At 42.7% G+C, this 20,882-nt stretch overlaps 1 protein-coding gene across 9 annotated transcripts in view; it reads right to left on the bottom strand.

Moving 5' to 3' along the window:
- ext2 (exostosin glycosyltransferase 2) overlaps positions 1–20,882 on the bottom strand; it is a 180,245-nt gene that overhangs the window by 110,807 nt on the left and 48,556 nt on the right. For all 9 annotated transcript variants that reach the window (XM_078221034.1, XM_078221030.1, XM_078221029.1 and 6 more), the window contains 2 exons: positions 14,229–14,345; positions 10,200–10,395 (listed from right to left, as the gene is read on the bottom strand). In XM_078221034.1, coding sequence (XP_078077160.1) covers positions 10,200–10,395; positions 14,229–14,345 — 313 coding nt within the window. The remainder of the gene's footprint in view (positions 1–10,199; positions 10,396–14,228; positions 14,346–20,882) is intronic.

Raw genomic sequence — 20,882 nt, 5'->3', positions numbered from 1 at the left:
GATATATTTCCAAGTCAGGATGGTGAGTGGCTTGGAGGGGAACTTGCAGGTGACGGTGTTCCCATGTGTCTGCTGCCCTTATTCATCTAGGTGGAAGTGGTCATGATGCTGTCGAAGGATCTTTGGTGAATTGCTGCAGTGCATCTTGTAGATAGTACACACTGCTGCTACTGAGCGTCGGTGATAGAGGGGGTGAATGTTTGTAGATGTGGTGCCAATCAAATGGGCTGCTTTGCCCTGGATGATGTCAAGCTTCTTGAGTGTTGTTGGAGCTGCACCCATCCAGGCAAGTGGGGAGTATTCCAAGACACTCCTGACTTGTGCCTTGTGGATGGGCTTTGGGGAGTCAGGTGGTGAGTTACTCACCGCAGTATTCCTAGCTTTTGACCTGCTCTTGTAGCCACTGTGTTAATATGGTGAGTCCAATTGAATTTCTAACCCCAAGGATGTTGACAGTGGGGGCTCAGTGGTGGTTACACCATTGAATGTCATGGGGTGGTGGTTAGAGTGTCTCTTATTGGTGATGGACATTGCCTGGCATTTGTGTGGAGCGAATGTTACTTGCCATTTGTCAGTCCAAACCTGGATATTGTCATGATCTTGTTGCATTTGAATATGGACTGCTTCAGTATCTGAGGAGTCGCGAATGGTGCTGAACATTGTGCAGTCATCAGTGAACATCCCCACTTCTGACCTTATGACGGAGGGAAGGTCTATGATGAAGCAGCTGAAGATTGTTGGGCCTAGGACACTTCTCTGAACCGCCTCTAATGATTTACATCCTTCCTCAAGTAAGGGGACCAAAAATGCATGCAGTACTACAAATACAGCCTCACCAGCCTTTCAATGGGGAAAGGGGGGGAAATCAGGATATTGAATTTGATGATCAGCCATGATCATAATGAAAGCAGAGCAGGTTCGAAGGGCCAAATGGCCTATTCCTGCATCTAGTTTTTGTGTTTCTATACAGTTACAACAGTACTTCTCTACTTTTACACTCCATTCCACTTGCAATGAATGACAAAATTCCATTTGACCTCATTATTTGCTGCACCTGCATACTAACTAAGCATTTTGAAGTTTCCCTTCATTACCTTTTTATTCCTCTGGCCAAAATGGATAACCTCACACTTATCCATGTTAAATTCCATCTGTCAAATTTTGTACTTTGCATCTGTCTTTACAAAGGAAGAAGGCATTGCTGAATCACAATGAACAAGGAGATGGGTTGATAAAGAGTTAGTAAAAAGATGGTGCCTGTCCTGCCAAGTATTTCCAGCATTTTCTCTTTCTATTTCAGATTTCCAGTATCCGTGGTATTTTGCAACTGTATTGGAGCGCAGTGAAACCTGACATCATGTCACCAGATGATGTTGTAGAAAAGCTGTGTGCAAATGTGAAATAGGGGATGGCTAAATAGACCCTTGAGGAACTCAAGGTAATGATGCAGAAACGAGAAGAGAAACTCCAACAGCTGGAATATTATGTGCAGTTTTGATGTCCTTATCGGAGGAAGGATATCCTTGCTGTAGAAGGAGTGCAGCAAAGGTTTACCAGGCTGATTCTTGGGATGGCATATGAGGAGAGATTAAGTCGGTTAAGATTATATTTATTGGAATTTTGAAGAGTATCGGGAGGGGGGGAATCTCATAGAAACTTATAAAGTTTTAACAGGATAAGACAGGGTAGATTCAGAAAGAATGTTCCCGATGGTGGGGGAGTCCAGGACTAGGGGTCATAGTTTGAGGAAAAGGAGTAAACCTTTTAGGACTGAGGTGAGGAGAAATTTCTGTGGTAGAATTCACTACCACAGACAGTAGTTGAGGCTAAAATGTTGATGGGGGGGGGGCGGGGGGGCAACTGGACAACGCAAATAGAGAGGGAAGTGAAACAGAGGAGGGCAAGTGATGGCATCTGCTGATGGAGGTGACTGGAGGAACCAGCACAGGAAAAACTGAGTCTGGATATATATACTGTTTTTGACATCTACAATGTACACAAGAACAGAGGCAGAGACAGGGTTATTCATTCATGAACACCACCACATTGACAAGAACAGGCATCTTAGTGGGAACCTCAATAATTAGAGGGATCATCATCATAATCTCCAGCTGTGACAAGGAATCATAAATGATGGCATTTCTCTGAAACAGCTCTGATGGGGGTCATCCAGACTCAAAACGTTGGCTCTATTCTCTCTCCACAGATGCTGTCAGACCTACTGAGATTTTCCAGCATTTTCGGTTTTTGTTTTAGACTGCAGTACCCACAGCATTTTGCTTTTATCATAATGACATTTCTTCTCTGGTGCCAGGGTAAGTGATATATCATGCTCGACGAATCTGTTGGAATTCTTTGAAGATGTAACTAGTAGAGTTGACAATGGGGAACCAGTCGCTGTGATATATTTGGACTTTCAGAAAGCGTTTGACAAAGTCCCGCATAAGAGATTATGGTGCAAGATTAAAATGCATGGGATTGGGGCGGGGGGGAGAGAGTGTATTGCAATGGATAGAAAACTGGTTAGGAAAACTGGTAGGAATTAATGGGTCCTTCTCAAATTGGCAGGTACTAATTGGGATCGGTGCTGGGACTCCAGCTATTCACAATATACATTATTTGATTTATTATTGTCATATATATTAACATACAGTGAATAGTAATGTTTCTTGCACGCTATACAGACAAAACATACCGTTCATAGAGAAGGAAATGAGATAGTGCAGAATGTAGTGTTACAGTCATTGCTAGGGTGTAGAGAAAGATCAACTTAATGCAAGGTAAGTCCACTCAAAAGTCTGACAGCAACAGGGAAGAAGCTGTTTTTGAGTCGGTTGGTACGTGGCCTCAGACTTTTGTATCTTTTTCCCGAAGGAAGAAGGTGGAAGAGAGAATGTCCAGGGTGCGTGGGGTCCTTAATTATGATGGCTGCTTTGTCGAGGCAGCAGGAAGTGTAGACAGAGTCAATGGATGGGAGGCTGGTTTATGTGATGGATTGGGCTACGTTCACGACCTTTTGTAGTTCCTTGCAGTCTTGGGCAGAGCAGGAGCTATACCAAGCTGTGATATAACCATAAAGAATGCTTTCTATGGTGCATCTGTAAAGGTTGGTGAGAGTCGTTGTTGACATGCCAAATTTCCTTAGTCTTCTGAGGAAGTAGAGGCGTCGGCATGGAGGGACCAGAACAGGTTGTCGGTGATCTGGACACCTAAAAACTCGAAGCTCTCGACCCTTTCTACTTTGTCCCCGTTGATGTAGACAGGGGCATGTTCTCCTTTACGCTTCCTGAAGTCGATGACAATCTCCTTCGTTTTGTTGACATTGAGGGAGAGATTATTGTTACCGCATTAGTTCACCAGATTAATGATTTGGATGAGGGAACAAAATGTAACATCTCAAAGTTTGCAGGTGATAACAAGTTGGGTGGGAGGGTGAACTGTGACGAGGATGCAGAGATCCTTCAGCATGATCTGGACAGGTTGGGTGAGTGGACAAATCAATGGCAGATGCAGTATAATTTAGATAAATGTGAGGTTATTCACTTTGAAAGCAAAAACAAGGCGGCAGATTACTACCTGAATGGCTGTAAATTGGGAGAGGGGAGTGGGCAGTGGGGCCTGGGTTTCCTTGTGCACCAGTTGCTGAAGGTAAGCATGCAGGTGAAGGTGGCAAATGGCATGTTGGCCTTCATTGCGGAAGGTTGAGTACAGGAGCAAGGATGTGTTGTTGCAATTATACAGGGCCTTGGTAAGGTCACGCCTAAAATATAGTGTGCAGTTTTGGTCTCCTTTTCTGAGGAAGGATGTTCTTGCTCTCGAGGTACGCAGCGAAGGTTTACCAGGCTGATTCCAGGGATGGCGGGACTGATGTACGAGGCGAAATCGGAGTTCAGATGAATGAGGGTGGATTTCATAGAAACTTATAAAATTCTAACGGGACTAAACAGGGTATGGTGGGTATGTCCAGAACCAGGGGTCACAGCCTGAGGATTCAGGGTAGACCATTTAGGATGGAGATAAGGAGACATTTCTTCACCCAAAGAGGGGAGAGCCTGTGGAATTCATTACCACAGGAAGTAGTTGATGCCAAAACATTGAATGTATTCAAGAGGCGGCTAGATGCAACACTTGAGGTGAATGGGATTAAAGGTTATGAGGAGAAAGCAGGATTAGACTATTGAGTTGGACAATCAGCCATGATCGTGATGAATGGCGGAGCAGGCTCAATGGGCCGAATGGCCACCTCCTGCTCCTATCTTCTATGTTTCTATGACAACCTCGGGGGGGGGGGGGGGGGGGGGGGGGGAACGGCTTGCAAACCAGGCATATTGGAAAGAGTAGAACTGAAGCTTCAGAGCAGCGGTTTTAAGATATTGGGGTTTTGATTGATCGGTTAAACCTAAAAGGTAATAATCTCAGAATTGCACACAGTGCCATACATTGGACCGGTCAAACATAAGCATGTTAGATATATTTGATTTATTGTTACATGTATTGGTATACAGTGATAAGTATTGTTTCTTGCACGCTATACAAACAAAGCATTCGGTACATAGAAGGAAAGGAGAGTGCAGACGTTAGTGTTACACTTATAGCTAAGGTGCAGAGAAAGATCAACTTAATGCAAGGTAGGTCCATTCAAAAGTCTGATGGCAGCAGGGAAGAAGCTGTCCTCGAGTCAGTTGATACGTGTCCTCAGACTTCTGTATCTTTTTCCTGATGGAAGAAGGTGGAAGAGAGCATGTCCGGGGTGCGTAGGGTCCTTACTTATGCTGGCGGCTTTGCTGAGACAACGGGAAGTGCAGACAGTGTCAATGGGTGGGAGGCTAGTTTGCGTGATGGACTGGGCTACATTCGCGACTTTTGTAGTTTCTTGCAGTTTTGGACGAGGAGCCGCCATACCAAGCTGTGATACAACCAGAAAGAATGCTTTCTATGGTGCGTCTGTAAAAGTTGGCAAAAGTCGTAGCGGACATGCTAAATTTCCTTCATCTCCTGAGAAAGTAGAAGCATTGGTGGGCTTTCTTAACTATAGTGTCGACATCGGGGGACCAGGACAGGTTGTTGGTGATCTGGACACCTAAAAACTTGAAGCTCTCGACCCTTTCTGCTTCATCCCCATTGATGTAGGCAGGGGCATGTTCTCCTTTAAGCTTCCTGAAGTCGATGACAATCTCCTTTTTGTTGACATTGAAGGAGAGATTATTGTTGTCGCATCAGTTCACCAGATTCTCTCTCTCATTCCTGTACTCTGTCTAGTCATTGTTTGAGATCCAACGCACTACTTGAAAATCGAATTGGAAGGGAATTTGGCCACACAGTCATAGGTGTATAAGGAGTATAGTAGGGGGCTGAGGACACAGCCTTTGGGGCATCGGTATGGAGGATGATCGTGGGAGGTGTTGTTGTTGCCTATCCTTACTGATTGCGGGATGTGGGTTAGGACGTCTCGGATCCAGTCACAGAGGGAACAGCTGAGCCCCAGGCCACGGAGTTTGGAGATAAGATTTATACGAATAATGGTGTTGAAAGCTGAGCTGTAGTCAATAAATAGGAGTCTGTCATGGATGTCTTTGTTATCTCGGTGTTCCAGGGTTGAGTGTAGGACCAGGAAGATGGAGTCTGCTGTGGACCTGTTGTGGCAGTAGGCGAACTGTAGTGGATCCAGGCAATCTGGGAGGCAGGAATTGATTTGTGCCAAGACCAACCTTTTAAGGACTTCATAATGATGGATGTCAGAGCCACTGGACGATAATCATCAGGGCACACTGTCTGGCATTTCTTTGGTATCGGGATGAGGTAATCTTCTTGAAGCAGATAGGGACCTCAGATTGGTGTATAGAGAGGTTTAAGATGTCTGCAAATACCCCCGCCAGCTGGTCCGTGCAGAATCTGAGTGCTCGTCCACATACCCCGTCTGGGCCAGTCACTTTCCGTGGGTTGATTTTCGAGAAGATTGCTCTGATGTCTGCAATGGTGACCTCGGATACAGGTTCCTCCGAGGCTTCCGGGGTGGAGGGCATGCTCTCACTGGCCTCTTGCTCAAAATGGGCATTGAATGCGTTGAGCTCGTCGGGGAGGGGTGCGTTGGAGCCGGCGATTTTACATGCTTTCATCTTGTAGCCTGTTATGTCTGGCAGATCTTGCCATAAGTCATGGCTAGTGAGTTGGGACAGAAGAGGGGTTTTTAAACTCCTTGTGCAAAAAAAAACAGGGGCAAGCTGTTCAGAAAGATGGGATTCACCCAAATTTCTTTGCAAACGGCATAAACAGGAGTGGAGAACATTTTGACTAGCAAGATGAGAATAAGGGATAAATAAAACCGAACAAGAAAGAAAATGAACAAACATAGACCAACTGACCTAGCACGTGTATCCAGTATTTTCTATTCTTGTTTTTTTTGCCAATAGTCTGGGCAGTTAACCAGCTCTCAGCTTCTCACGCTGCCAGGTCACAGCAGCTAGAAATTGCGACAGTTACAAATAAATCTCATTCCAGCAACCACTGAATATCGTCCCAAAGTCCCAAACAAAAAATACATGGACATAAGAAAAAGCATTGTTGATTTGATTTATTATTGTCACATGTATTAGTATACAGTGAAAAGTATTCTTTCTTGCGCGCTATACAGACAAAGCATAACGTACATAGAGAAGGAAAGGAGAGAGTGCAGAATGTAGTGTTACAGTCACAGCTACGGGTGTAGAGAAAGATCAACTTAATGCGAGGTAGCCCATTCAAAAGTCTGACAGCAGCAGGGAAGAAGCTGTTCTCGAGTCGGTTGGTACATGACCTCAGACATTTATCTGTTTTTCCCAACGGAAGAAGGTGAAAGAGAGAATGTCCGGGGTGCGTGGTGTCCCGGATTATGCTGGCTGCTTTGCCGAGGCAGCGGGAAGTGTAGACGGAGTCAATGGATGGGAGGCTGGTTTGCGTGATGGACTGGGCTTCGTTCACAGCCCTTTGTAGTTTCTTGCTGTATTGGACAGAGCAGGAGCCATACCAAACTGTGATACAACCAGAAAGAATGCTTTCTATGGTGGCATCTGTAAAAGTTGGTGAGTGTCATAGCAGACACGTCAAATTTCCTTAGCCTCCTGAGAAAGTAGAGGCATTGCTGAACTTTCTTAACTATAACGTTGGCAGGGTAGGACCAGGACAGGCTGTTGGTGATGTGGATACCTAGAAACTTGAAGCTTCCAACCATTTCCACTTCATCCCTGTTGACGTAGACAGAGGCATGTCCTCCACGACGCTTCCTGAAGTCAATGACTATCTTCTTCGTTTTACTGACATTGAGAGGGAGATTATTGTCGTTGCACCAGTTCACCACATTCTCTATCTCATTCCTGTACTCCATCTCATCATTGTTTGAGATCCGACCACTATGGTGGTGTCATCAACAAACTTGAAATTAGAGTTGGAGGGGAATTTTGCCACACAGTCATAGATACATTAGGAGTACAGCAAGGGACTGGGGACACAGAGTTTGGGGCACCGGTGTTGAGGATAATTGTGGAGGAGGTGTTGAATATATTCAGTGACCCGGCCTCCACGGCTTTTTGGATTGGACAATTCTAAAGATTAATGACCCTCAGAGATAAATTCCTCATCTCATCTTAAATGGGAGACCCCTTATTTTGCAACTATACCCCCAGTTCTAGATTCCCTGAGGGGAAACATCCTCCCATACCTACCCTGTTAAGCAAATTTATGGCAGAACAGGCTTGAAGGGCTGAATGGCCTACTCCTGCTCCTAATTCGTATGCATGTTCAGGCCCCAGTCCTGATCTCTGATAGCTAACAGCTTGCTAAGCTGAAACGGACCCATTTATCTTGACACTGTTTCCTGTTAGTTAGCCAATCCTCTATCCATGCTATTAACCCCAACACCTTGAGCATGTATATTTTGTAGCAACCTTTCATGGCACCTTATCAAATGCCTTTTGAAATCTAAAACACTACGCCTACTGGATCTCCTTTATCCACCCTGCTTGTTACATCCTCAATAAACTCAAAGCTGTCAAACACTATTTCCCTTTCATAAAATCATGTTGACTTTGTCTGATTGCATTATGACTTTTTTGATGTCCTGCTACCACTTCTTCATAATAGATTCCAGCATTTTCCCAAATGACAGATGTTCGGCTCAATGACATATCGTTTCCTGCTTTCAGTTTCCCTCCTTTCTTGAATAGGGGTGTTACATTTGTGGTTTTCCGATCATGCTGGGATCTTTCCAGAATCTGGACGACTTTGGAAGATTACAACAAATGCATCCACTATTTCTACAGCCACTTCTTTTAGGACCCTAGGATGCAGGCCACCAGTTGGCAACCTTTAGTCCTATATACGTTTTTCTCTCGTGATAATGATTGGTTTAAGTTCCTCCCTCCCACTCCTTACTTTATGACTATGACGAGGATGTTTTTAGTATCTTCTACCCTGAAGACAGATACAAAATATTTGTTCAAAGTCTCTGCTATATCCTTTTTTCCTTTATTAATTCTCCAGTCTTACTCTCTAAGGGACTGATGTTTATTTTAGTTATTCTCTCCCTTTTTCTATATCAATCGAAGCTCTTACTCTGTTTTTTATATTTCTTGTTGGTTTACTTTTGAATGCTATTTTCTCCCCCTTATGTTTTTTTTAATTCATCCTTTGTTGGTTTTTTAAATTTTCCCAGTTTTCTGGCCTGCCACTAATCTTCACAGCATTGTACACCTTTTACTCAAGTTGACACCATCCTTAGTTCATTAGTTAGCGAGGGAAACAGAGTTTCCCGTTTTCAATAGAGTATATCTTTGTTGACAGTTTCCACAAATGTTTGTCACTGCTTCTCTAACACCTTACTTTTTAACCTATTTTCCCATTCCATTTTAGCCAATTCTGTCCTTCGCACCATTGTAACTACTTTTATTTAAGTGTAACGGTACTGATTTCAGGCTCAAATTTCATACCCTCAAACTTAATATGAAATCCTATCATGTTACGATCACACTTGTATGGAGGATTCCTTATAATTAGGTTCTTGTCTCATTACATTTCCATTATCTAAAATAGTTTGTTGCCTGGTTGATTTAATAATGTATAATTCTAAGTAATTGTCCCAAACACACTCTTATGAACTTGTCTTCAAGGCTATCTTTGCCAATTTGATTTATCTAACCTGTATGAAAATTAAATCTCCTACAATTATTGCAGTACCTTTCCAAAAAACCCCCTTATGTCTTGTTTGAAACAGCACAGCTACTGTTAGGATGCCTATAAACTACTCCACCAGTGACTTCTTTCCCTTATTTATTATCTCTACCCAGATTGATTCTACATCTAAATCTCTGAGCCAAGGTCATTCCAACTACAATACTGATCTTGTCCTTTATTAACGGAGCCATTCCACCTCGTTTTCCTTTCTTCCTATCCTTCTGAAATATCAAATACCCTTGAGCATTCAGTTCCCAGCCTCGATCATCTTGCAACTGCATCTCTGCACTGGCTATCACAATCATATACATTTATTTCTGTTTGCGCCATTAATTTGTCTCTCTTGTTATGAATGTTTGGTGCATTCAGAGAAGAGCCTTTACTTCTGTCTTTTTACCATATTTTCCTACTCTAATCTCTTTTTCTGGTGCACCTATAATCCTATTGAATGGTGAAGACTCAGGGGACTATACGGCCTACTCCTGCACCTATTTCTCATGTTATATGATATCAGTGATGTGCAAAGTTCTGTCTTTTTCTCTTGACCAGCATTACAACTAGGAACAAAACAAAGAGCTTGACTAAATGGATGATGTACAGTGCATCCTCGGTAAGATTGTTCTCATATGTTAAACGGTGGCTATCATCTGCCATTATGTACTTATTCCCTTGGGTACATCAATTGCCTCTAGGTCAAAGAAGCTGGGAATAGTGCCAATGTTTCCCTGCCAACAAAGGCAAAAAGATCTCAAAATAGAGACTGTGAAACACCAGTAGTTGGCACATATGCCACTTTGTTTCTTCCTCCCCATTATGGCCCTGCAGTCTTGTTCCAACGCACTGTTACTAGATGAGTCCAGCTCGAAATGGTAACTGATAGAAAGTCTTCTCCCATCTCAAAATCATAGCCGAAAGTCAAAGTTATTTGTAAGCATCATAAATTAATAACTTGGCCTTCAGAGAGATATATATATATATATATATATATGTCATACCTGTAGTATCTGTGGGTAGTCAAAGACCTGATGCTTGTGGCAGCGTTTCCTTGTGGAGGGCACACCCTCTGATAAATTGGTACATTTGTCTAGGATTAGTAAAGCATCTCCATGTTCTGCTTCCATGGTCTCTAATTCAGAGCGGTATTCCGAATGGATAGCAGTTTGTGTAGACAAGATAAAATACATCCTGTAACTGAAAAGTGATATTATAAAGTGTAAAATTATTGTACTTTTTTTTCACATTTAAAAATACTTTAAAAAATCTTTGATATACAATAAATCTGCGAAGTGGATTTTACACTTTCTGGTTATCTCAGTGAAACTGGTTGTTCCTTAAAAGGAAATAAACACAAACACAGTTTCAGCCTTTTGGTCTAAAGTTCTGTCAGGAGAGCAAATCCAATATACCAACAACATATAGTGATTGTAAAAGTTGCCCTCAGAATCTTTCTTTTGCATTAACATACTTCATGCTAGAATGCAGTTGCATACCAGTTAAGTGGCAAAGCAAAAGGTCTAGTTCTGTTTTGAGTAACACCAGTCCATGTTTCCATCAAAGATCTATCCTGCATCAAGTCCAATTAATGTTCATCACCACATCCCATTACTGAATGGGAGCACATGCAGAAAATAGCGGATGCTCAGAGGATCATTTTTCAATCTTCACTAGATACAGGCGAGGTTCCAGAGGATTGGAGGTGATGGAGCTTTGTAACATTATTTAAAAAGGCTGTGAGGAGTGGACCAGACAACTATAGGCTGGTCAGTCCAACACTGCAGCTGACACAAAGATTGGTCGTGTATTTGATAGTGAAGAGGACAGCTATCGATACAGAATTATATTAATGGTTTGGCTGAGCGAGTGGAAAAGTTGTAAATGGAATTCAATTGGAAAAGTGTGAAGGGAGGACAAACAAAGTAAGGGAATAATCAATAAAAGGGAGGATATTGAGAAGGGTTGAGGAGGAGACTTTTTAAAAAAAGTTAAAGACAGGGTTGAAGAGGGTAATGATGCTGATGTGATACAGTGTCACACAAGAGACTTGAGAAAAGTCACAGCTCATGCAATAAAAGGGACAGCAGCAACATGGATACAAAATTAGCTGCATAATAGAAAACAGAGTGGGTGGTAGATGAGGTTCAATGCAGAAAAGTGAGAGGTGATGCATTGTAGTAGAAAGGAGACTATAAAATAGGAGGTACAATTCTAAAGGTGCAGGAACAGAGGAACCAGGGTGTATATGTGCGCAGGTCACTGAAAGTGGCAGAACAGGTGGAGAACAATTAATAAAGCATATCGTATTCTGGGCTTTATTCATAAGTTCTAGTTTATTTGTGTCATAAGTAGGCTTACATTAACAATGCAATGAAGTTGCTGCGAAAATCCCCTAGTCGCCACACTCCAGCACCTGTTCAGGTACAACGAGGGAGAATTTAGCATGGGCAATGCACGTCTTTCAGGCTGTGGGAGAAAACCAGAGCACCCGGAGGAAATCCACACAGACACAGGGAGGACGTGCAAACTCCACACAGACAGTGACCCGAGCCGGGAATTGAACCCGGGTTCCTAGCGCTGGGAGACAGCAGTGCTAACCACTGTGTCACCATGCCGCATAGAGTACAGGAACGAGGAGGTTATGCTGAACATATTGAAGATACTGGTTAGACCTCAGCCGGAATATTGTGCACAGTTCTGGCATCACACTATGAGGATGTGAACGCATTGGAGAGAGTGAGGAAGAGGTTGAGAAGGAAGATTTCAGGGATGAGAAACTTCAGTTATGAGGACAGATTGGAGAGTTTGGGACTCTCTTTGGAGAGAGGAAGGCAGAGGAGATTTGATAGAGGTGTTCAATACCATGAGGGGGCTGGGAAGAGTAGATAGGGAGAAACTGCTCCTGTTTGTAAAAGGCCAAGAATGAGAGGACACAGATTTGCAAAAGAAGCAAATGCGGTGTGAGAAAAATCTTTTTCCACACAGCAAGTGTTTGCAATGCACTGCCTGGAAGTGTGGTGGAGACAGATGCCATTGAGGTATTCAGGAGGGCATTAGGTGATTATTTTAATCGAAATAATGTGCAGAGGTACAGGGAAAAGGTTGGGGAATGACACTAAAGTCATAATGTTAGAGAGCCGGAGCAGATACGATGGATTAAACATCCTCTTTCAATGACTTAACAATTCTGAGAGAGAAACTGATGCGCATGTTCACTGGTCCCAGAGTGTGGCAGGGCAGGTGGATAAGGGTTATGGTGAGCGGGCGGATAAGTGGAGCTGAGTCCACGAAAAGATCAGCCATGATCTTATTGAATGGCGGAGCAGGCTCAAGGGGCCAAATTGCCTATTCCTGCTCCTAATTCTTATGTTCTTAAGGTGGTAAGAAAAGCATTTAGAACACTTTCCTTTATTGGATGACGCACTGAATACAAAAGCAGGAATGCAATGTTGGAACTGTGTAAAATGCTGGTTAGGCCACAGCTCAAATTGTGTACACAGTTCTGGTCATCACATTATAGGAAGGAATTAATTATTCTGGAGAGAGTGCAGAGGAGATTCACAAGAATGCCATCAGCGCTTGAAAATTGCAGCTATGAGGAAAGATTGGATAGACTAGGGTTGTTTTGCTTAGAACTGGGGAGGCCAAGGTGTGACCTAATTGAGGTGTATACGAGGGGCCTAGACAGGGTAGCCAGGAAAGACCCATTTCTTCAGCAGAGGGGGTCTATTACCGGGGGCACAAATTTAAAGTGATTGGTAGAAGGAATTAGAAGGGACAAGAGGAATAACTTTTGTAATTAGAGTGTCATGAGCATTTGAAATTCACTGCCTAAATTGGTAGTTGAGGCTGAAACGCTCAATTAAAAGGTACCTGGATCTGCACCTGACTTTCAGTAACCTACAAGGTTATGAATCAAGTGCTGGAAATGGAGTCAAAACGAGCGGCTAGTTTCTTTATTCCCTCTTTTTTTTGGCAGGCGCAGACACGATGGGTTGAATGTCCTCTTCCTGCACTGTAACTTTTCTATGGTTCTAATGTATTATAGCAACAAATTGCTTGACAAATTTGTTAAAATATAAACAGAAAATCTGTTATACTAAGCTTGGTTCAAAACTCCTGGATTCTCAGTGTTGGTTTTCAAACATATTGTAAATTAAAGTGCATTACAATTTCATTTGCTTCAGTTTGAGAGAAGTTTGCTATCTTTGCAAAAAAAAATATTGTCCTTGAAACAGTTTCTTGCACCAGAACTCAATCAAACGCAATATGAAGCATGAATAATCCAATAATCTGTGAGGTCCTGTCTCGTGATCATTATAAACTAAACAATGGGTGGTTATTGCTCAGATCCACACCACAAACTGGCAGCAATTTCACTGCAGCAGCAGTTATATCCCTTTCAATTACGTACAAAGTGACTTGCAACATTGGAATGTTTTCTGTACAGGTTTCTCACAATCAAGTAGACTCTTTGGGGTGGGGGGAAGGGACTTGTATTTATCCCAAATGCAACAATCCAGGAGACTTTATAAAATCCTTAAAAGAAACTCCCAGCCTGCTGTGAAAACCATCCACCATAATATTAATGCTGCTTTGGAATCTTACAAGTAACTTCATCCCCGTTTCATCTTTACAAATTATTTTATAAAAAGGGACTTGACAATTAAAGTAAAGTAAAAGTAAAGTTTATTTATTAGTCATAAGTAGGCTTACATTAACGCTGCAATGAAGTTAGTGAAATTCCCCTAGTCGCCACAGTCCAGCGCCTGTTCGGGCCAACGCACCTAACCAGCAAGTCTTTTGGACTGTGGGAGGAAACTGGAGCACCCGGAGGAAACCCACGCAGACATGGGGAGAACGTGCAGACTCTACACAGACAGTGACCCAAGCCAGGAATCAAACCCAGTCCCTGTGAAGCAGCAGTGCTAACCACTGTGCTACCATGCCGCCCCCATGGGTTACAATGGTTGTAAGCATTTAGCAATAAATACAGTGTACTCTCCACTAATGAAGTTGATGACTCTTACCCAGGTAGCTTCTCAGGTAGATTGACATCTGCTGACAATGGACTAAAAACTGGAATGCTAACATCATAACCCTGTCGATAGGTCCACGTAGAGAAGCCGCCACCTGCAAGGAGGGCTCTTAAAAAGAAGAAAAATAAATTACAAATATTATCTGCAACTTGGATCCTTAAAACATACTGGGTATAGAAATGTCTCAGATAATAGAGAACAAATCCTGAACACAAGAGAGAAAAGCAAAAGGGTTAGAAGAGATAGAACCAGTCAGGGATAAGGATTTTAAGAGTACTTTTGAAGACATAGCCATGACAAGGTATCAAGTAAAACGGTTTCAAAGAAAGCAATTCAACTTTAGGAACATTTGTATTCTTGGCAAGCATCTTAGAAAGAAAATGTGCAAAAATATCCTATGTTAGGAATGCAAAATTACTGCCTTGTATTTTGTAGTTTACACTAAATTTCACACATCCGAGATTACACATATTTATAGCGAACAGTAGTACTGGGCTTATCTTTGTGCAGATCTCTGCTGACCAAATGGTCAAATGCCTGATTTAATTACTTGAGCATAATAAAGAAAACAGATCAGGATTATTCTCAGAAAAGGGCCAACACCCTCATGTTAATTTTATGCCATAACCACAGTTCTCAGTGGTGTACAAAAGGAAAGAAAAGGGAACTGTTCAGCTGACACATGCATAGCTGTTGAAATTTACATTACATTTAGCTTTAATATTCTGACTGCAGTATAACATCTTCTATATACATAATGCAACCATTCAGAACAAACTTGATAAAGGAAATTTTCGCAGCGCAGGAAGCAACAAAATCATGGCTGTTGGGGTACATACAGCAAATTCTGCCTAAATTTCATACATCTTATTACGAGTGAATTTGGATAAAATCCTTGAGAACTTTGGCCCTAATTGCAATCGTAAATAAAGTATGGGCAGCACAGTGGTTAGCACTGCTGCCTCACAGTGCCAGAGACCCGGGTTCGATTCCCGGCTTGGGTCACTGCCTGTGCGGAGTCTGCACCTTGTCCCCAGTGTCTGCGTGGGTTTCCTCCGGGTGCTCCAGTTTCCTCCCAGTCTCAAAGACGTGCTGGTTAGGGTGCATTGACCATGCTAAATTCTCCCTCAGTGTACCCGAACAGGTGCTGGAGTGTGGCGACTAGGGGATTCTCACAGTAACTTCATTGCAGTGTTAATGTAAGCCCACTTGTGACATTAACAAACAAACTTTAAAAACAGTTGGTTGGTGTTTTGCGAACAGTTCCTTATTCCACACATCAGCAGCAGGTTTGTGATTGTCTGCTTTCTCACCACAGTATTTATAAACTAGGGTGTTGCTCATTTTAAGCTGCAAGAAAGCATTGACTGGATCCTGTAAGGCTGCGTAGTGGGGTCTGTTTCTGGATGCAGTAAACCAGCTCAATGCAATAAGGTCTAGTCCCCAAAAGCAGTGGACTGCCAGTAAGCTTCGCAGGCTGGCGAAATATAGTCAGTCATCTGGAACTGCTCTTGGAAAATAAACCCTTATCATAGCTCCATCGCCATTGCCCTCCAATATTCTCCAATTAAACACTGGGAAGATGAAACCATTGTCACAAACTTGGCTTCCTAACCAGCGACTTTACCCTCTTCCTGGCAACTTAGTCTGAGGCCAAGTCATACCTACTGCAACCTCAATAACAAATTTTGACCCTGAGATGAGCTTTCAAACACATCCACCAGTAAGACCACCTATTTCCATCAACATAACATGACCAGACTCTGTTCCTGCCTTAGGTTGTCTGCTGCTGAAAACAACATTTCTAACCTCCATATACGACTACTCTGACACACTCCTAGCCAGCCAAGTCTCCCAAGCTCCATCCTCTGTAAACATGAGGTCATCCAAAACTCTACTGCCCGTCCTTGCTGTAACCCGCACCAAATCCATTCACCCATCTTAGACTTGTTCCCAGTTAAGCAATGCCTCAATTTTAATTTTCTCATCCTCATTTTCAAATCCCTTCACGGCCTCTCTCCTGCCCATTTCTATAACCTCCTTCAGCCTTCACAACCCTGTGAGAACCGAGTTCCTATAATTCCAGCCTGTTCAGCATTCCTGATTTGAACTGTTTCACCACCGGTAATTGTATCTTCAGGTGTCCAGGTCCTAAACTCTGGAATTTTCACCATATGCCTCTCTGTTTCTCCACATGGTTATCCTTCTTTAAGACGCCCTTGCCTTTTGATCAAGCTTTGGCCATCTACTTTAGGTTCAGTATTATATTTTGTTTTATAAAAGGTCCCTGAGAAGTGCCTCATGAGCTTTTTGAACCTTAAAAGGTGCTATATAAATATAAGCTTCTGCTTTTGTGTTAAAATGGTTAATAGAGCAATAATAAAACAGAACACTACAACACCCTTCAGAGATTCCATCACTGATTAAAATACTGTAGATCTGAAATAAAAACAGGAAGTGCTGGAAAACCTCTCTAAAGAAGAGTCATATTGAACCCAAAATGTTAACTTTTTCTCTTTCTACTGGAGCTACTAGACTGGCTGAGTGTTTCCAGTACTTTCTGCTTTGAGATCATTTATTATAACATTAACTCATTCCAATTTTTGCTAGTGAAACCTGTAAAACAGCACTACAAGTTCCCACATCAGGTACCCTTTATTTTCAGGTGACCTTTTCAAAAATGGGCAAAATATGTACAGTAAATGGAATGAGTCAAAAATCCCAGGATTGGCTGCATCTCCTGCAGTGCTCCCTCTTTTTATCACCTGGGACTATGCCCAATTCTGTAGCCCTGTTTTCAGGATGAAAGTCAGTGCATTTTCAGTTTGTTGGGTTTCCAAGTTCATTGCCATCCCAGGTCCTTTTCCACTAAGGGAGGGATATCCCAATCCTGGGATCTGCCACATTGACAGCCTGCACAGGGCAAGATGTGATAGGGACAGAGAGCCAGAGAATGCCCTTTTTAAATTTATTGTAGTGCAAGTTATCTTGGACTAAGCAAGTGTTTTTTTGGGGGAGAATCTGTTTGTACAGATTTAATAACATAAAAGAAAATTAGTGTGGATGCTGGAATCTGAAACAGAAACAGAAAATGCTGGAAAATCCCAGCAAGTCTGACAACATTTGTGGAGAGAGGACAGAGCCAACATTTTCAGTCTGGATGACCCTTCCTCAGAGCAGTTATGGTTAGGCTCTGACGAAGGGTCATCCAGGCCCAAAATGTTGGCTCTATTCCATCTCCACAGAGGCTGTCAGACCTGTTGAGATTTTCCAGCATTTTTTGTTTTTGTCGTAATATAATCTTTTTATGGCTTAATGTTTAACATTTACTTTAATACTAAGACCTTGAAGTAGGTTCATAATCATTTTCGCTGTGAAGCTCTAAATAATCTGCACAAGTAAGAACTTACAACATTATTCACAAAGAGAAGATTTCCTTGGCGTGCTATGTTCTGCAATACAAAAATGCATTATACTCATATTTGCCACATATTGGGGTTACCAAACCGCATCCTTAAGTGCCAGCAGACATTACATACTAGGCGGTTTTCAAATAAGATTGCATGGTTTATGAAGGAATTTGAGTACTTGTGTTTTTTAACATGAATCTTTAGTCTTGCCTTGTGTAGTTGAAATACTGGATACCTTATTAGGGAACCAGCTGCTAACACTTGTCTCAATTGCAAAGAAATCTAAATATCAAAACTTTCCTGCATTTGTGTGGTTAAGTGAGTCAAACTGCATATAAAACACCACAAGCTTTAGATCCAGTTTTAGTTTCTTTTCACATACTATGCACAATGTTCACAGAAGTTAATGCGTACAACTTCCTGCTCCTGGAAAATGCTCATATGTGCTAATATTGAATCATAGTCAACTCCGAAGGAAAATTATTCTAGCAGATTATCCGAGCAAAAGCAATGTCAGGGGGCAGTGAGATGGTCCCTCCCTTCCCATCTTCTAAGCGTAGCAGAAGATCAGATTTAAACTGGCATTTTATAAAATGCACACTGTAAAATGTAATGTGAGTTTTGCATCTCTTCAAGACTTTTCAGCAAACAGATTCCCATTTCAATTCTTCCACCTGGAACTAACAGAGTACATTTTTCTTTCAGAAAACTACAACTGGACTGCTTGTGATGATGCCAGCGTTGGACTGGGGTAGACACAGTAAGTAGTCTCACAATACCAGGTTATAAAGTCCAACAGGTTTATTTGGTAGCACGAGCTATCGGAGCGCTGCTCCTTCATCAGGTGAGTGAAGAGTTGGGTTCACAAACAGGGCATATATAGACACAGACTCAATTACAAGATAATGGTTGGAATGAGAGTCTTAACAGGTAATCAGGTCTTTACAGGTGCAGACAATGCTAGTGGAGAGAGGGTTAAAGAGGTGTAAATTGTCTCAAACTGGACAGTTAGTGAGATTTTGCAAGCCCAGGCAAGTTGTGGGAGGTTACAGATAGTGTGACATGAACCCAAGATCCCAGTTGAGGCCGTCCTCACGTGCGCGGAACTTGGCTATCAGTTTCTGCTCAGCGTTTCTGCATTGTCATGTGTCGTGAAGGCCGCCTTGGAGAACGCTTACATGACGATCAGAGGCTGAATGCCCTTGACTGCTGAAGTGTTCCCCGACAGGAAGGGAACACTCCTGCCCAGTGATTTCGAGCGGTGTCCATTCATCCATTGTCATAGCGTCTACATGGTCTCACCAAATGTACCATGCCTAGGGACATCCTTCCCTGCAGCGTATCAGATAGACAACATTGGCCGAGTCGCAAAAGTATGTACCGTGTATCTGGTGGGCTTGCAAAATCTCACTAACTGTCCTGGCTTGAGACAATTTGCACCTCTTTAACCTGTGCTTAACCCTCTCTCCACTAGCATTGTCTGCACCTGTAAAGACCTGATTACCTGTTAAGACTCACATTCCAACCATTGTCTTGTAAATTGAGTCTGTGCCTATATATGCCCTGTTTGTGAACCCCACTCTTCACTCACCTGATGGAGCAGCAGCGCTCCGAAAGCTTGTGCTACCAAATAAAGCTGTTGGACTTTAGCCTGGTGTTGAGAGACTTCTTACTGGGACTGCTGGTGATCTGCTCATATTTTTGAATTTCAACAGGGGAAAAAATCCTGTGAAAAGCATTACATTACGAATATATGTGGCAGCATTCCATCTCCGAAAATAATGGTGAGAGTTATGGTGATCAACTGTTTATGAACATTGCCTGATGTGGCTCAGGGGCCTCACCTGGAGTCTCTGTCACATTGTCTGCATCAGAAGATAGTGGCTGTGAAGGTGCACGGTTCTCAGGCCTCTGTTTTCTCTTTTCAGCCATCTCAATTTTCCTTTTCTGCAAGCCTCTTCTAATGCTGTTCCAAACAGTCATCCTCCAGAGGCCAGGGCTGACAGCAACAGTCTCCAATGCCTGCCATCTTCCTTGCATTGGAGGTATGCAAGCTCCGGAAATCGTGGCCCAGTGACCAGTTCACCATATGCAGGGGTTTTGGCTACATGGCCGCCAACCATCCGATGAAGGTGGCTGAACCAATGTAGACATGGCTGGCTTAGCCATAAGTGTATGCTAATGGAATGAGCACACTTCAGGATCTCTGAGTTTATGACACTGTCCTGCCAAGAGATACCGACGATAGGTCTGAAACTGCGCAAGTGGAAACTATGCAGCCTTTTCTCCTGTACTCCGCCATGAAGGAGTTGCACTGAGGATGCAGGCTTTCTGGCTCACATTTTGCTGTTCTCAGTCAGGTTGCTGTTGTCTCACACACTCTTCCTCAGCTTGGACATAACAGCTGTGGCTTTTGCAGTGCCGGTCTTGATTTTAGCAACAAGTGACAGATTGCTGGCGAATGCGCAGCCGAGGTATGTGAAGCTAACAACAACCTCCACATCATAGTATCAATGACAGTATAGCATCATCCTGGATCACGTCTTTTGTCTTCCTGATACTGAAGTAGCTAAAGTGCTCGTACACAAATCTGAATACTTCCAGCAATTCAAAGCAAGAACTTTACAGCAGTTAGTTTTATTTGCAAGTTTTCTCCCATTAAATAGGATTCATTTTGATTCCTTCCCTTTCCCAATCACAAAACAGAACTTGATGCATTTGCTGGGCTACTGTTGCAAGTTTTTAAAATGAAAGCATTAAGGGTTGCAAGATGATAGTGTGGCATGGGGAGCTTAGGGAAAGAACTGGATGCGGCATTCGCTACAACAATGCAAAAGGTTTACAGGAAACCACTCGTGCAACTCATGGCGTTGGGTCTGATTCAGTTATCAACATATGTTTGCTCCCTCGTCCCTCAGTAACCAGAGATACTTCTGTTCCCATTTACGTCTATCTTAAAAAGAGAATTCAATATCTCACAATGCGCTCAACTGGTGGATAGACCATTAGATGTCCCAAAAATAAAAAAATCATGGCATCAAATGCATATTTAAAATTACATTGATTGTTCCAGTTACGGTGGTAGTCGCTGGTGCTGGTTCTGATACAAAATCAGTGTCACCTAGCGTAGGTATGTAATGAGCACCATCCAAGGTTGCCAGGTAGTTGTTGGCTACAGGGCATGGCTGTGTACGACCGCCAATTTGTCATGGCCGTGAGTGGTCTGGATCCTGAC

Source organism: Mustelus asterias, chromosome 9 (assembly GCF_964213995.1).
Source record: "Mustelus asterias chromosome 9, sMusAst1.hap1.1, whole genome shotgun sequence".
Classification (NCBI taxonomy): Eukaryota; Metazoa; Chordata; class Chondrichthyes; order Carcharhiniformes; family Triakidae; genus Mustelus; species Mustelus asterias.
Note: the sequence above shows the minus strand (reverse complement) of the source record. Positions and strands in the feature narration are given on the sequence as shown.